This window comes from Oncorhynchus kisutch, unplaced genomic scaffold (genome assembly GCF_002021735.2).
Source record: "Oncorhynchus kisutch isolate 150728-3 unplaced genomic scaffold, Okis_V2 Okis01b-Okis20b_hom, whole genome shotgun sequence".
Taxonomy (NCBI): domain Eukaryota; kingdom Metazoa; phylum Chordata; class Actinopteri; order Salmoniformes; family Salmonidae; genus Oncorhynchus; species Oncorhynchus kisutch.
The window spans coordinates 11,678,381-11,695,909 of record NW_022261978.1 but is presented as its reverse complement, the minus strand read 5'-3'; the positions used below and the strand labels follow the sequence as shown (position 1 = coordinate 11,695,909).

Sequence of the window (17,529 nt, the reverse complement as noted above, 5' to 3'; positions counted from 1 at the left end):
CTAGTGGGTTATTAGAGGGCTGGTTCTAGTTGATGTACTAGTGGGTTATTAGAGGGCTGGTTCTAGTTGATGTACTAGTGGGTTATTAGAGGGCTGGTCGGCTGGTTCTAGTTGATGTACTAGTGGGTTATTAGAGGGCTGGTTCTAGTTGATGTACTAGTGGGTTATTAGAGGGCTGGTCGGCTGGTTCTAATTGATGTACTAGTGGGTTATTAGAGGGCTGGTCAGCTGGTTCTAGTTGATGTACTAGTGGGTTACTAGAGGGCTGGTTCTAGTTGATGTACTAGTGGGTTATTAGAGGGCTGGTTCTAGTTGATGTACTAGTGGGTTATTAGAGGGCTGGTCGGCTGGTTCTAGTTGATGTACTAGTGGGTTATTAGAGGGCTGGTTCTAGTTGATGTACTAGTGGGTTATTAGAGGGCTGGTTCTAGTTGATGTACTAGTGGGTTATTAGAGGGCTGGTTCTAGTTGATGTACTAGTGGGTTATTAGAGGGCTGTTAGCTGGTTCTAGTTGATGTACTAGTGGGTTACTAGAGGGCTGGTCAGCTGGTTCCAGTATAACCTATGATCCTACGGTCCTACCTGCTGCTCGGGGTTCGATGGAACTCCTCTGGAGACGACGGGGGGGTGATGTCATCAACCTGAGACACCTCAAACAGCTTCTTAGCCACATCCTGCCTCAGACGCTTAGCCTTGGGAGCTACACACGGATACAAATACATCAACGACAAGAGACACCACAGTACTCTCTCTCTCCCTCACGTCATCACACTAACGGCAGAGAAGAGGGAAGAGCTACTCACTGATTGGCTCGTCCGCCAGCAGGTGTTCTATGTCCTCTCCGTCACACGCCACAGACGGGCCTTCCAATTGGCCGAGGCTCCGTTCTGACGATGCCTGTGATTGGCTCCTGAGTGGCTGGTCACCAGCGGTGATGGCTTCCTGGAACGACTGAGGCTTCTGCTTCCGGAACTCTGACCGCTTAGTGGAAGGAGCTGGATTAACTGACCACACAGAGAGACACACATCAGAATACACACACACACACACAGAGAGACACACACACACACATCAGAATACACACACAGAGAGACACACATCAGAATACACACACACACACACACAGAGAGACACACATCAGAATACACACACACACACACAGAGAGACACACATCAGAATACACACACACACACACAGAGAGACACACACACACACATCAGAATACACACACAGAGAGACACACATCAGAATACACACACACACACACAGAGAGACACACACACACACATCAGAATACACAAACACACACAGAGAGACACACACACACACACATCAGAATACAGACACATCAGAATACACATCAGAATACACACACAGAGAGACACACACACAACCACATCAGAATACACAGACAGAGAGACACACACACAACCACATCAGAATACACACACAGAGAGACACACACACACATCAGAATACACACACAGAGAGACACACACACACATCAGAATACACACACAGAGAGACACACACACACATCAGAATACACAGACAGAGAGACACACACACACATCAGAATACACAGACAGAGAGACACACACACAACCACATCAGAATACACAGACAGAGAGACACACATCAGAGACTACACCTGTTGTATTCAGCATTTCACTGTGAGGTCTACTACACCTGTTGTATTCAGCATTTCACTGTGAGATCTACTACACCTGTTGTATTCAGCATTTCACTGTGAGGTCTACTACACCTGTTGTAGTCAGCATTTCACTGTGAGGTCTACTACACCTGTTGTATTCAGCATTTCACCCGTGAGGTCTACACCTGTTGTATTCAACATTTCACTGTGAGGTCTACTACACCTGTTGTATTCAGCATTTCACTGTGAGGTCTACTCCACCTGTTGTACTCGGCTCATGTGACAAATACATTTTGAACTATTGACGACCCTATAAAGCGACTTTTCAAAACGCTGCTATAGCCTACTGCCCGTTCTGAGTTATCACCTGACGACCAGGTGAGAAAGAAACAAATCGACCCGCGCTTGGAAAAGTCGGTTTAATAAGAAGACTATTAATAAGTAAGATATTTTTTTTATCTTGACCAGACTAACTTTTATCCATCTAACTAGCCTACAACTCACAGTCCATCTCAGCCAGGACCTCAAGCTCATCAGCGAACTGTTGTTCATACTCGTCCTCTATCCCGAACATCTCGTCATACTCGTCCATTAGTAGTCAGTCAAGTTGACCGGTATGTACCGGACAGCCGGGGTGTATAATATGATAATAATATCTATGCAATACTACTTTTTCAGTCGGTTCCGTGTTTGTTCGTTTTTTGTCTTCTCCCGTCCCCGTCTGTCTGCTCAATTTCGCGGTAAACTCTTTGGGTTAACTATTTCCGGGTTAATTTTGTTTTCTCGCTTGTGATTGGATGATCCAGACAAAGACTAAGCTGCTTGTCCAATAGAAATCAACCAATTCCATTTGTAGGCGCTGTTAGGGCGACGTCACGCCAAACTGCGCATGTGCAGCCAGTCAAAAATCAAAGTCCACACTTTTGTGATATAAAGTTGTTTCTGCCGAAAATGAAAAAGTGTCAATTTATCATTTTTCACGAAGTTGGAGTAATAACATGTTCAACTACTTAAAACATTGGCTTGAATCTAGATTGTGCCTTTTAGATTTAAGGAAAATTAACAACTAATAAGGAAGAATTGTTCATTTCTCTTATTGATCTATTTCACAAGTGTTCCCGGAAGTCTCAAAATATTGCGCCTCTTGGTTTAGAAACTCTCTGATCCAGATATTCATGTTCCGGGGGGTGCTTCCGTATCCGGTCGGACCATGTTAGTTTGAGCAGCAGAATAATAAAAATAATTCTACACTACTACGGATAAAACCAGAGTTAAAATATTGCTGATCATTTCTCACACAATATCTCTCTAAAAAATAATAATAATAACATACGTTTCTTGTGAAAACAGAAAGACTTCAGGTGGAGAGGATAAAACGTGTGAGGTTAAACTCTACCGCTGGGTGACGGTGCTACTCGTGTCTGTCTACTAAACAGCTGTCAACACAACTCATGTCTCCAGAGTTGACTTGTTGTTGACCACCGAAAGCAAACTGGTGAGAGATTTAATTCGATAACGACGTTGTTTATATTGTCTGTCAGGACCCAAAGCATCGCAACCTGGACACATCTAATAGTATAAACGGTGAAGTACGGGATAAACCGCTGGGGTAATAACCCGTAACGAGTTCAGCTCATCACGAAACTGTCAGCAACAACTAGCGGCTTTTACCTTGGATAACTTAAAACCCCCTAAAAAAAATCTCTCTCAATTAAAGTGTAGCTAGTTATATTCTTGTTAGTTTAGACTTTGAAACATTTATAAATATAAGTGGTTTAGTATGTAATAACATTTACTCCTTAGTTTGTTGCTAGACAACGTTAGCTATCAGGAAGTGCTTGAGCAACCAGGTGATCCCATCCCCGGTGTCACCATGGTAACCACCAGGTAAGGTACCGGAAGACCAAACTCCTGGGGCCCCTGCCCCTAGGCACGACACCGCAGATTCAAATGAACCAACTCATCATCAAGCTTGGATGATTTGAATCTGCTGTGTAGTGCTAGGGTAAATACCAAAATGTGTACCCATGGGGGAGGGGGGCCCAGGACTAGGGTAAATACCAAAACGTGCATGGGGGAGGGGGGCCCCGGACTAGGGTAAATACCAAAACGTGCATGGGGGAGGGGGGCCCCGGACTAGGGTAAATACCAAAACGTGCACCCATGGGGGAGGGGGGCCCAGGACTAGGGTAAATACCAAAACGTGCACCCATGGGGGAGGGGGGGGCCAGGACCAAGCTGTAGAGGAGAGAGTTAGTTCATTAGTTAGTTAACTACTTACTAGTACTAGCTAGTTTATCTTCGTCTTACATGTTGTCGTTACTCTGCTGTTCTGAATCCGAAATACCTGGAGGATGACTTGGAGGACAGGTAGCTACAGTAGGAAGCTACTGGACACAGAGGTGAAGTGATTAGGGTTTCTGTGTGAATGTTTTTACAGCAGGTTCATGGTTGTCTGCTAATGTAACCTCTTGGGTACTGAAACCCACTCAAGACAGTGTTTCGCCCACTGAGCAAAACCCGATTTGTGCGATTTAAAAAACAAACATATTTTTTAAAACTGTAATTTATTTTCCTAACCCTGTTTTCTTAAATCTGCATTGTTGGTTAAGGGCTTGTAAGTAAGCATTTCACTGTTGTATTTGGCAAATTAAATGTGATTTGTGTGGTAATAATGTTGTGTGTTTTCCAGGAAGGTCTCACTGAAGTGTGGCAGCCCAGACAGGGGTTGGCCACGCCCCCAGAGGGAGGGGCTAAGACCAATGTAGACAAACTAAAGGACCGATTGGTCCTGTTCTCCGCTAACTCCTCACCCTCTTGTATGGAGCTGGCCAATAGGATCGCAGAGTGAGTCAATAGACCACACCCACCTTCCAGATGTTCCAGTTTACACCAGGGCTGTTGCAGATAGAAACGCCTTGATTAGAGTGGACATGATTCCCTCTTACTACACGTCAGATAGAAACGTCTTGACTAGAGCGGACACGTCAGATAGAAACGCCATGACTAGAGTGGACATGATTCCCTCTTACTACACATCAGATAGAAACGCCTTGACTAGAGCGGACATGATTCCCTCTTACTACACGTCAGATAGAAACGCCTTGACTAGAGCGGGCATGATTCCCTCTTACTACACGTCAGATAGAAACGCCTTGACTAGAGCAGACATGATTCCCTCGTACTACACGTCAGATAGAAACGCCATGACTAGAGCGGGCATGATTCCCTCTTACTACATGTCAGATAGAAACGCCTTGACTAGAGCAGACATGATTCCCTCGTACTACACGTCAGATAGAAACGCCATGACTAGAGCAGACATGATTCCCTCGTACTACACGTCAGATAGAAACGCCTTGACTAGAGCAGACATGATTCCCTCGTACTACATGTCAGATAGAAACGCCATGACTAGAGCAGACATGATTCCCTCGTACTACACGTCAGATAGAAACGCCTTGACTAGAGCGGGCATGATTCCCTCTTACTACATGTCAGATAGACATGCTTGTTCTACATTACACAGTTGAATAGCATGTTACCTTTCCCTCTGGTAGGAGACTGTAGTTGAATAGCATGTTACCTTTCCCTCTGGTAGGAGACTGTAGTTGAATAGCATGTTACCTTTCCCTCTGGTAGGAGACTGTAGTTGAATAGCATGTTACCTTTCCCTCTGGTAGGAGACTGTAGTTGAATAGCATGTTACCTTTCCCTCTGGTAGGAGACTGTAGTTGAATAGCATGTTACCTTTCCCTCTGGTAGGAGACTGTAGTTGAATAGCATGTTGCCTTTCCCTCTGGTAGGAGACTGTAGTTGAATATTATATAACACGTCTGTCTGCCTGCCTGCCTGCCTGCCTGCCTGCCTGCCTGCCTGCCTGCCTGCCTGCCTGACTGTCTGTCTGTCTGTCTGTCTGTCTGTCTGTCTGTCTGCCTGCCTGTCTGTCTGTCTATAGGAGCCTCCTTAACCCTAACCTGTCTGTCTATAGGAGACTGGGAGTAGAGCTGGGCAAGACTGAAGTCTACCAGGATTCTAATGGAGGTGAGGAAGAGGAGGAGGAGGAGGATGATGGTAATGGTTCTGTGTGACCCCTGACCTGACCTTTTGTCTCCATAGAAACGCGTATCCAGATCCAGGAGTCGGTCAGAGGGAAAGACGTCTACATCATCCAGACCATCTCACCGTCAGTTTATACAAGGATACACCTGGTGTACACAGTCAGTTTATAAGAGGATACACCTGGTGTACACAGTCAGTTTATAACAGGATACACCTGGTGTACACTGTCAGTTTATACTGGATACACCTGGTGTACACAGTCAGTTTATAACAGGATACACCTGGTGTACACTGTCAGTTTATACTGGATACACCTGGTGTACACTGTCAGTTTATAACAGCATATACCTGGTGTACACCGTCAGTTTATACTGGATACACCTGGTGTACACTGTCAGTTTATAACAGGATACACCTGGTGTCAGTTTATAACAGAATACACCTGGTGTACACCGTCAGTTTATAACAGGATACACCTGGTGTACACTGTCAGTTTATAACAGGATACACCTGGTGTCAGTTTATAACAGAATACACCTGGTGTACACCGTCAGTTTATAACAGGATACACCTGGTGTACACCGTCAGTTTATAACAGGATACACCTGGTGTACACCGTCAGTTTATTAAAGGATACACCTGGTGTACACCGTCAGTTTATAACAGGATACACCTGGTGTACACCGTCAGTTTATTAAAGGATACACCTGGTGTACACCGTCAGTTTATAACAGGATACACCTGGTGTACACGTCAGTTTATAACAGGGTCCACCTGGTCTACACCGTCAGTTTATAACAGGATACACCTGGTGTACACCGTCAGTTTATACTGGATACACCTGGTGTACACTGTCAGTTTATAACAGGATACACCTGGTGTCAGTTTATAACAGAATACACCTGGTGTACACCGTCAGTTTATAACAGGATACACCTGGTGTACACCGTCAGTTTATTAAAGGATACACCTGGTGTACACCGTCAGTTTATAACAGGATACACCTGGTGTACACCGTCAGTTTATAACAGGGTCCACCTGGTCTACACCGTCAGTTTATAACAGGATACACCTGGTGTACACCGTCAGTTTATAACAGGATACACCTGGTGTACACCGTCAGTTTATAACAGCATATACCTGGTGTACACCGTCAGTTTATACTGGATACACCTGGTGTACACTGTCAGTTTATAACAGGATACACCTGGTGTCAGTTTATAACAGAATACACCTGGTGTACACCGTCAGTTTATAACAGGATACACCTGGTGTACACTGTCAGTTTATAACAGCATATACCTGGTGTACACCGTCAGTTTATACTGGATACACCTGGTGTACACTGTCAGTTTATAACAGGATACACCTGGTGTCAGTTTATAACAGAATACACCTGGTGTACACCGTCAGTTTATAACAGGATACACCTGGTGTACACCGTCAGTTTATAACAGGATACACCTGTTGTACACCGTCAGTTTATTAAAGGATACACCTGGTGTACACCGTCAGTTTATAACAGGATACACCTGGTGTACACCGTCAGTTTATAACAGGGTCCACCTGGTCTACACCGTCAGTTTATAACAGGATACACCTGGTGTACACCGTCAGTTTATAACAGGATACACCTGGTGTACACCGTCAGTTTATAACAGGATACACCTGGTGTACACCGTCAGTTTATAACAGGATACACCTGGTGTACACCGTCAGTTTATAACAGGATACACCTGGTGTACACCGTCAGTTTATAACAGGATACACCTGGTGTACACCGTCAGTTTATAACAGGATACACCTGGTGTCAGTTTATAACAGAATACACCTGGTGTACACTGTCAGTTTATAACAGGATACACCTGGTGTACACCGTCAGTTTATAAAAGGATACACCTGGTGTCAGTTTATAACAGAATACACCTGGTGTACACCGTCAGTTTATAACAGGATACACCTGGTGTACACCGTCAGTTTATAACAGGATACACCTGGTGTCAGTTTATAACAGAATACACCTGGTGTACACTGTCAGTTTATAACAGGATACACCTGGTGTACACCGTCAGTTTATAACAGGATACACCTGGTGTACACCGTCAGTTTATAACAGGATACACCTGGTGTACACTGTCAGTTTATAACAGGATACACCTGGTGTACACCGTCAGTTTATAACAGGATACACCTGGTGTCAGTTTATAACAGAATACACCTGGTGTACACCGTCAGTTTATAACAGGATACACCTGGTGTACACCAGTTCTACAGATTCAGGGTGGAATACTTTAGTCACTACTTTAAATATTCAAATTCTTCTATCAATGGAGCTCTCCCTCTCTCTGTGTATTTGTGTTACTGTAACAGTAAACTGTGTGTGTGTGTGTGCAGGGATGTGAACCGGTGCCTGATGGAGCTGTGTGTGATGGCGTATGGGTGTGTGACGGCGTGTGCGAGGAGTGTGTGTGGCGTGCTGCCGTACCTACCCTACAGTAAACAGTGTAAGATGAGGAAACGGGGATCCATCGTCTGTAAGCTGATCGCCTCTCTGATGTGCAGGGCAGGTGAGACAACACGTTATGTTTCAATCGAATGTGTTGGAGATAACGGTTCATCTACACTGTGTTAGGTCTGACGTACGTACGTATGTGTGTGTGTGTGTGTGTGTAGGTCTGACCCATCTCATCACTGTGGATCTTCATCAGAAGGAGATTCAGGGCTTCTTCAACATCCCAGTAGACAACCTGAGAGCTTCTCCCTTCCTACTGCAGTACATACAGGAGGAGGTAGGACTACACTACCCACAACCCCCTCCTACTACAGTACATACAGGAGGAGGTAGGACTACACTACCCACAACCCCCTCCTACTACAGTACATACAGGAGGAGGTAGGACTACACTACCCACAACCCCCTCCTACTGCAGTACATACAGGAGGAGGTAGGACTACACTACCCACAACCCCCTCCTACTACAGTACATACAGGAGGAGGTAGGACTACACTACCCACAACCCCCCCCCCCCCTACTGCAGTACATACAGGTGGAGGTAGGACTACACTACCCACAAACCCCTCCTACTGCAGTACATACAGGAGGAGGTAGGACTACACTACCCACAACCCCCTCCTACTACAGTACATACAGGAGGTAGGACTACACTACCCACAACCCCCTCCTACTACAGTACATACAGGAGGAGGTAGGACTACACTACCCACAACCCCCTCCTACTACAGTACATACAGGAGGTAGGACTACACTACCCACAACCCCCTCCTACTGCAGTACATACAGGAGGAGGTAGGACTACACTACCCACAACCCCCTCCTACTACAGTACATACAGGAGGAGGGAGGACTACACTACCCACAACCCCCTACTACTGCAGTACATACAGGAGGAGGTAGGACTACACTACCCACAACCCCCTCCTACTACAGTACATACAGGAGGTAGGACTACACTACCCACAACCCCCTCCTACTGCAGTACATACAGGAGGAGATAGGACTACACTACCCACAACCCCCTACTACTACAGTACATACAGGAGGAGATAGGACTACACTACCCACAACCCCCTCCTACTACAGTACATACCGGAGGAGGTAGGACTACACTACCCACAACCCCCATCCTACTACAGTACATACAGGAGGTAGGACTACACTACCCACACCCCCCATCCTACTACAGTACATACAGGAGGGAGGATTACACTACCCACAACCCCCTACTACAGTACATACAGGAGGGAGGACTATACTACCCACAACCCCCTCCTACTGCAGTACATACAGGAGGTAGGACTACACTACCCACAACCCCCTACTACTACAGTACATACAGGAGGGAGGACTACACTACCCACAACCCCCTCCTACTGCAGTACATACAGGAGGTAGGACTACACTACCCACAACTCCCTCCTACTACAGTACATACAGGAGGTAGGACTACACTACCCACAACCCCTTCCTACTACAGTACATACAGGAGGGAGGACTACACTACCCACAACCCCCCAGTACATACAGGAGGAGTTAAGCTGTAGATTCCAGACTCTACTACCCACAACCCCTTGTTGTTTCCCTGTATATTCCAAACTACACTACCCATAACTCCTTGTTGTCTCCCTGTAGATTCCAGACTACCATAATGCCGTTATCGTGGCCAAATCACCGTCCTCCGCTAAGAGGTGAGTTACCCTGACGCTCATTTCTCTGTCTCTCTGTCTCTGTCTCTAAGAGGTGAGTTACCCTGACGCTCATTTCTCTGTCTCTCTGTCTCTGTCTCTAAGAGGTGAGTTACCCTGACGCTCATTTCTCTGTCTCTCTGTCTCTGTCTCTGTCTCTAAGAGGTGAGTTACCCTGACGCTCATTTCTCTGTCTCTCTGTCTCTGTCTCTAAGAGGTGAGTTACCCTGACGCTCATTTCTCTGTCTCTCTGTCTCTGTCTCTAAGAGGTGAGTTACCCTGACGCTCATTTCTCTGTCTCTCTGTCTCTGTCTCTGTCTCTAAGAGGTGAGTTACCCTGACAGTCATTTCTCTGTCTCTTTGTCTCTGTCTCTCTGTCTCTAAGAAGTGAGTTACCCTGACAGTCATTCCTCTGTCTCTCTGTCTCTGTCTCTCTGTCTCTAAGAAGTGAGTTACCCTGATGCTCATTTCTCTGTCTCTCTGTCTCTGTCTCTCTGTCTCTAAGAGGTGAGTTACCCTGACGCTCATTTCTCTGTCTCTCGGTCTCTCTGTCTCTAAGAAGTGAGTTACCCTGACGCTCATTTCTCTGTCTCTGTGTCTCTGTCTCTAAGAGGTGAGTTACCCTGACGCTCATTTCTCTGTCTCTCTGTCTCTGTCTCTCTGTCTCTGTCTCTAAGAGGTGAGTTACCTTGACGCTCATTTCTCTGTCTCTCTGTCCCTAAGAGGTGAGTTACCCTGACGCTCATTTCTCTGTCTCTCTGTCTCTGTCTCTCTGTCTCTAAGAGGTGAGTTACCTTGACGCTCATTTCTCTGTCTCTCTGTCTCTAAGAGGTGAGTTACCCTGACGCTCATTTCTCTGTCTCTCTGTCTCTGTCTCTCTGTCTCTAAGAGGTGAGTTACCCTGACGCTCATTTCTCTGTCTCTCTGTCTCTGTCTCTCTGTCTCTAAGAGGTGAGTTACCCTGATGCTCATTTCTCTGTCTCTGTCTCTCTGTCTCTGTCTCTGTGTCTCTAAGAGGTGAGTTACCCTGACGCTCATTTCTTAAGTTCACTATGAATTAACACACTACACAAGTCTGTCTCTGTGTCTGTCTCTGTTGTCTAGGGCCCAGTCCCTCGCCGAGAGGTTGCGTGTGTCTATTGCTGTGATCCACGGAGATGCAGAGACGGACCTGCTGGACGGACGGCACTCTCCTCCGACAGTCAGAACCACCGGAGGTCTACCTGAACTACCCTGTAAGAGACACACAGTTCCCTGTTAGAGACACACAGTTCCCTGTTAGAGACACACAGTTCCCTGTTAGAGACACACAGTTCCCTAAAGGCAGGGTTGGGTAGGTTAGTTCCCTGTTAGAGACACACAGTTCCCTGTTAGAGACACAGTTCCCTGTTAGAAACACACAGTTCCCTGTTAGAGACACACAGTTCCCTGAAAGAGACACACAGTTCCCTGTTAGAGACACACAGTTCCCTAAAGGCAGGGTTGGGTAGGTTAGTTCCCTGTTAGAGACACACAGTTCCCTGTTAGACACACAGTTCCCTGTTAGAGACACACTGTTCCCTGTTAGAGACACACAGTTCCCTGTTAGAGACACACAGTTCCCTGTTAGAGACACACCACACAGTTCCCTGTTAGAGACACACAGTTCCCTGTTAGAGACACACAGTTCCCTGTTAGAGACACACAGTTCCCTGTTAGAGACACACAGTTCCCTGTTAGAGACACACAGTTCCCTGTTAGAGACACACCACACAGTTCCCTGTTAGAGACACACCACACAGTTCCCTGTTAGAGACACACAGTTCCCTGTTAGAGACACACAGTTCCCTAAAGGCAGGGTTGGGTAGGTTAGTTCCCTGTTAGAGACACACAGTTCCCTGTTAGACACACAGTTCCCTGTTAGAGACACACAGTTCCCTGTTAGAGACACACAGTTCCCTAAAGGCAGGGTTGGGTAGGTTAGTTCCCTGTTAGAGACACACAGTTCCCTGTTAGAGACACACAGTTCCCTAAAGGCAGGGTTGGGTAGGTTAGTTCCCTGTTAGAGACACACAGTTCCCTGTTAGAGACACAGTTCCCTGTTAGAAACACACAGTTCCCTGTTAGAGACACACAGTTCCCTGAAAGAGACACACAGTTCCCTGTTAGAGACACACAGTTCCCTAAAGGCAGGGTTGGGTAGGTTAGTTCCCTGTTAGAGACACACAGTTCCCTGTTAGACACACAGTTCCCTGTTAGAGACACACTGTTCCCTGTTAGAGACACACAGTTCCCTGTTAGAGACACACAGTTCCCTGTTAGAGACACACCACACAGTTCCCTGTTAGAGACACACAGTTCCCTGTTAGAGACACACAGTTCCCTGTTAGAGACACACAGTTCCCTGTTAGAGACACACAGTTCCCTGTTAGAGACACACAGTTCCCTGTTAGAGACACACCACACAGTTCCCTGTTAGAGACACACCACACAGTTCCCTGTTAGAGACACACAGTTCCCTGTTAGAGACACACAGTTCCCTAAAGGCAGGGTTGGGTAGGTTAGTTCCCTGTTAGAGACACACAGTTCCCTGTTAGACACACAGTTCCCTGTTAGAGACACACAGTTCCCTGTTAGAGACACACAGTTCCCTAAAGGCAGGGTTGGGTAGGTTAGTTCCCTGTTAGAGACACACAGTTCCCTGTTAGACACACAGTTCCCTGTTAGAGACACACAGTTCCCTGTTAGAGACACACAGTTCCCTGTTAGAGACACACAGTTCCCTGTTAGAGACACACAGTTCCCTGTTAGAGACACACAGTTCCCTGTTAGAGACTCACAGTTCCCTGTTAGAGACACACAGTTCCCTGTTAGAGACACACAGTTCCCTGTTAGAGACTCACAGTTCCCTGTTAGAGACACACCACACAGTTCCCTGTTGGAGACACACAGTTCCCTGTTAATCTGACTCTGGGTCAGTAGATAAAGGGCCCCATCTGACTCTGGGTCAGTAGATAAAGGACCTCATCTGACTCTGGGTCAGTAGATAACGGACTTCATCTGACTCTGGGTCAGTAGATTAAGGACTTCATCTGACTCTGGGTCAGTAGATAACAGGCCTCATTACCGTCTCTCTCTCTGTCAGTCTGTATCCCTAAGGAGATCATCTGACTCTGGGTCAGTAGATAACAGGCCTCATTACCGTCTCTCTCTCTGTCAGTCTGTATCCCTAAGGAGATAATCTGACTCTGGGTCAGTAGATAACGGGCCTCATTACCGTCTCTCTCTCTGTCAGTCTGTATCCCTAAGGAGATAATCTGACTCTGGGTCAGTAGATAAAGGACTTCATCTGACTCTGGGTCAGTAGATAACAGGTCTCATTACCGTCTCATTAGTCAGGTAAGAGCGGAATGGAGGGGAGGGGAACGGAGGGGAGGGGAACGGGAACGGAGGGGACAGGATAGGGTGGGGAGGGGAGGGGACGGGAACGGAGGGGAACGGGAACGGGAACGGAATGGAGGGGAACGGAGGGGAACGGGAGGGGACGGAATGGAGGGGAGGGGAGGGGAACGGAGGGGAACAGGAACGGAGGGGACAGGATAGGAGGGGGTGGGGAGGGGACGGGAACGGAGGGGAGGGCAACGGAGGGGGAAGGGAACGGAGGGGAACGGGAGGGGACGGGAACGGAGGGTAGGAGACGGGAACGGAGGGGAGGGCAACGGAGGGGACGGTAACGGAGGGGAACGGGAGGGGACGGGAACGGAGGGGATGGGAACGGAGGGGACGGGAACGGAGGGGACGGGAACGGAGGGGAGGGGACGGAGGAGAGGGGACGGGAACGGAGGGGAGGCGAGGGGAACGGAGGGACGGGGACAGGAACGGAGGGGACGGGAACGGAGGGGACGGGAACGGAGGGGAGGGGACGGAGGCGATGGGAACGGGAATGGAGGGGAGGGGAACAGAGGGGAGGGGAGGGGAACGGAGGGGAGGGTCTGTCTGTCTAGTTGGAGCTTTTTTAGTTTTCTCATGATTCTCTTGATTTAGTCTCTCTCTCTGCCCGTCTGTCTGTCTCTCTGCCCGTCTGTCTGTCTGTCTGTCTCTCTGCCCGTCTGTCTGTCTGTCTGTCTCTCTGCCCGTCTGTCTGTCTGTCTCTCTGCCCGTCTGTCTGTCTCTCTCTCTGCCCGTCTGTCTGTCTCTCTCTCTGCCCGTCTGTCTGTCTGTCTCTCTGCCCGTCTGTCTGTCTGTCTCTCTGCCCGTCTGTCTGTCTCTCTCTCTGCCCGTCTGTCTGTCTCTCTCTCTGCCCGTCTGTCTGTCTCTCTCTCTGCCCGTCTGTCTGTCTCTCTCTCTGCCCGTCTGTCTCTCTCTCTGCCCGTCTGTCTGTCTGTCTCTCTGCCCGTCTGTCTGTCTGTCTCTCTGCCCGTCTGTCTGTCTCTCTCTCTGCCCGTCTGTCTGTCTCTCTCTCTGCCCGTCTGTCTGTCTCTCTCTCTGCCCGTCTGTCTGTCTCTCTCTCTGCCCGTCTGTCTGTCTCTCTCTCTCTGCCCGTCTGTCTCTCTCTCTGCCCGTCTGTCTGTCTGTCTCTCTGCCCGTCTGTCTGTCTCGCTGTTTCTGTCTCTCTCTTCTCTAGGTGGTGGTAACCAACACGATTCCCCACTCGTCCCAGAAGCTCCAGTGCTGTAAGATAAAGACGGTTGATGTTTCTCTGATCCTGTCTGAAGCTGTACGGAGGATCCACTGTGGAGAGTCAATGTCTTGTCTGTTCCACAACATAGGAGCTGACGACTGATACACACCATACACAGACTACACACACACACACACACACACATACACATATGAACGTTTATTTTCTGCCAAAATAAACAATTAATTGCCATTGGTTTGTCGGTATTTGTGCAGCAGATGTTTAGTAGACCTCACAGTGAAATGATGAATACAACAGGTGTAGTAGACCTCACAGTAAAATGCTGAATACAACAGGTGTAGTAGACCTCACAGTGAAATGCTGAATACAACAGGTGTAGTAGACCTTACAGTGAAATGCTGAATACAAAAGGTCTAGGTAGACCTTACAGTGAAATGCTGAATACAACAGGTGTAGTAGACCTCACAGTGAAATGCTGAATACAACAGGTGTAGTAGACCTTACAGTGAAATGATGAATACAACAGGTGTAGTAGACCTCACAGTGAAATGATGAATACAACAGGTGTAGTAGACCTCACAGTGAAATGATGAATACAACAGGTGTAGTAGACCTCACAGTGAAATGCTGAATACAACAGGTGTAGTAGACCTTACAGTGAAATGATGAATACAACAGGTGTAGTAGACCTCACAGTGAAATGATGAATACAACAGGTGTAGTAGACCTCACAGTGAAATGCTGAATACAACAGGTGTAGTAGACCTTACAGTGAAATGCTGAATACAAAAGGTCTAGGTAGACCTTACAGTGAAATGCTGAATACAACAGGTGTAGTAGACCTTACAGTGAAATGCTGAATACAACAGGTGTAGTAGACCTTACAGTGAAATTATGAATACAACAGGTGTAGTAGACCTTACAGTGAAATGCTGAATACAACAGGTGTAGTAGACCTCACAGTGAAATGCTGAATACAACAGGTGTAGTAGACCTCACAGTGAAATGCTGAATACAACAGGTGTAGTAGACCTCACAGTGAAATGCTGAATACAACAGGTGTAGTAGACCTTACAGTGAAATGCTGAATACAACAGGTGTAGTAGACCTTACAGTGAAATGCTGAATACAACAGGTGTAGTAGACCTCACAGTGAAATGCTGAATACAACAGGTGTAGTAGACCTCACAGTGAAATGCTGAATACAACAGGTGTAGTAGACCTCACAGTGAAATGCTGAATACAACAGGTGTAGTAGACCTTACAGTGAAATGCTGAATACAACAGGTGTAGTAGACCTTACAGTGAAATGCTGAATACAACAGGTGTAGTAGACCTCACAGTGAAATGCTGAATACAACAGGTGTAGTAGACCTCACAGTGAAATGCTGAATACAACAGGTGTAGTAGACCTTACAGTGAAATGCTGAATACAACAGGTGTAGTAGACCTTACAGTGAAATGCTGAATACAACAGGTGTAGTAGACCTCACAGTGAAATGCTGAATACAACAGGTGTAGTAGACCTCACAGTGAAATGCTGAATACAACAGGTGTAGTAGACCTCACAGTGAAATGATGAATACAACAGGTGTAGTAGACCTTACAGTGAAATGATGAATACAACAGGTGTAGTAGACCTCACAGTGAAATGATGAATACAACAGGTGTAGTAGACCTCACAGTGAAATGATGAATACAACAGGTGTAGTAGACCTCACAGTGAAATGCTGAATACAACAGGTGTAGTAGACCTTACAGTGAAATGATGAATACAACAGGTGTAGTAGACCTCACAGTGAAATGATGAATACAACAGGTGTAGTAGACCTCACAGTGAAATGCTGAATACAACAGGTGTAGTAGACCTTACAGTGAAATGCTGAATACAAAAGGTCTAGGTAGACCTTACAGTGAAATGCTGAATACAACAGGTGTAGTAGACCTTACAGTGAAATGCTGAATACAACAGGTGTAGTAGACCTTACAGTGAAATTATGAATACAACAGGTGTAGTAGACCTTACAGTGAAATGCTGAATACAACAGGTGTAGTAGACCTCACAGTGAAATGCTGAATACAACAGGTGTAGTAGACCTCACAGTGAAATGCTGAATACAACAGGTGTAGTAGACCTCACAGTGAAATGCTGAATACAACAGGTGTAGTAGACCTTACAGTGAAATGCTGAATACAACAGGTGTAGTAGACCTTACAGTGAAATGCTGAATACAACAGGTGTAGTAGACCTCACAGTGAAATGCTGAATACAACAGGTGTAGTAGACCTCACAGTGAAATGCTGAATACAACAGGTGTAGTAGACCTCACAGTGAAATGCTGAATACAACAGGTGTAGTAGACCTTACAGTGAAATGCTGAATACAACAGGTGTAGTAGACCTTACAGTGAAATGCTGAATACAACAGGTGTAGTAGACCTCACAGTGAAATGCTGAATACAACAGGTGTAGTAGACCTCACAGTGAAATGCTGAATACAACAGGTGTAGTAGACCTTACAGTGAAATGCTGAATACAACAGGTGTAGTAGACCTTACAGTGAAATGCTGAATACAACAGGTGTAGTAGACCTCACAGTGAAATGCTGAATACAACAGGTGTAGTAGACCTCACAGTGAAATGCTGAATACAACAGGTGTAGTAGACCTCACAGTGAAATGATGAATACAACAGGTGTAGTAGACCTCACAGTGAAATTATGAATACCCTGTTATCAGACCTGTCCTACCCTGTTATCAGACCTGTCCTAGCCTGTTATCAGACCTGTCCTACCCTGTTATCAGACCTGCCCTACCCTGTTATCAGACCTGTCCTACCCTGTTATCAGACCTGCCCTACCCTGTTATCAGACCTGTCCTACCCTGTTATCAGACCTGTCCTACCCTGTTATCAGACCTGTCCTACCCTGTTATCAGACCTACCCTACCCTGTTATCAGACCTGTCCTACCCTGTTATCAGACCTGT

At 46.7% G+C, this 17,529-nt stretch overlaps 2 protein-coding genes across 4 annotated transcripts in view; one reads left to right on the top strand and one right to left on the bottom strand.

The window, feature by feature from the left end:
- The window catches only part of chtf18 (CTF18, chromosome transmission fidelity factor 18 homolog (S. cerevisiae)), a 61,300-nt gene extending 58,833 nt beyond the window's left edge, over positions 1-2,467 (bottom strand). Inside the window, 3 exon segments of the mRNA XM_031811171.1 lie at positions 584-701; positions 805-1,005; positions 2,161-2,467. Of these exon segments, the coding sequence (XP_031667031.1) occupies positions 584-701; positions 805-1,005; positions 2,161-2,248 (407 nt within the window). The 5' untranslated portion in view covers positions 2,249-2,467.
- A 350-nt stretch (positions 2,468-2,817) lies between these two features.
- LOC116358885 (phosphoribosyl pyrophosphate synthase-associated protein 2-like) lies at positions 2,818-14,774 on the top strand. Of its 3 annotated transcripts, XM_031811173.1 has the most exons (10): positions 2,818-2,868; positions 3,007-3,151; positions 4,349-4,503; positions 5,648-5,700; positions 5,776-5,842; positions 8,113-8,285; positions 8,392-8,507; positions 9,870-9,925; positions 11,027-11,157; positions 14,526-14,774. In XM_031811173.1, exons 3-10 carry the CDS (start codon positions 4,478-4,480, stop codon positions 14,576-14,578), a joined length of 675 nt encoding a protein of 224 aa, XP_031667033.1. In that variant the 5' UTR covers positions 2,818-2,868; positions 3,007-3,151; positions 4,349-4,477; the 3' UTR covers positions 14,579-14,774. The 3 variants fall into 3 exon arrangements, with proteins under 3 accessions (XP_031667033.1, XP_031667032.1, XP_031667034.1); XM_031811172.1 differs by having other exon boundaries at positions 2,837-3,151; XM_031811174.1 differs by lacking the exon at positions 2,818-2,868 and having other exon boundaries at positions 2,900-3,151; positions 5,776-5,876.
- The last annotated feature ends 2,755 nt before the right edge of the window (positions 14,775-17,529 follow it).

Coding starts and splice junctions, on each gene's coding strand:
- LOC116358885 (XM_031811173.1), top strand. CDS start 4,478: ATGGAGCTGGCCAATAGGATCGCAGA. Junction 5,843..8,112: donor ATCATCCAGACCATCTCACC/GTCAGTTTATAC, acceptor GTGTGTGTGCAG/GGATGTGAACCGGTGCCTGA. Junction 11,158..14,525: donor AGGTCTACCTGAACTACCCT/GTAAGAGACACA, acceptor TCTCTTCTCTAG/GTGGTGGTAACCAACACGAT.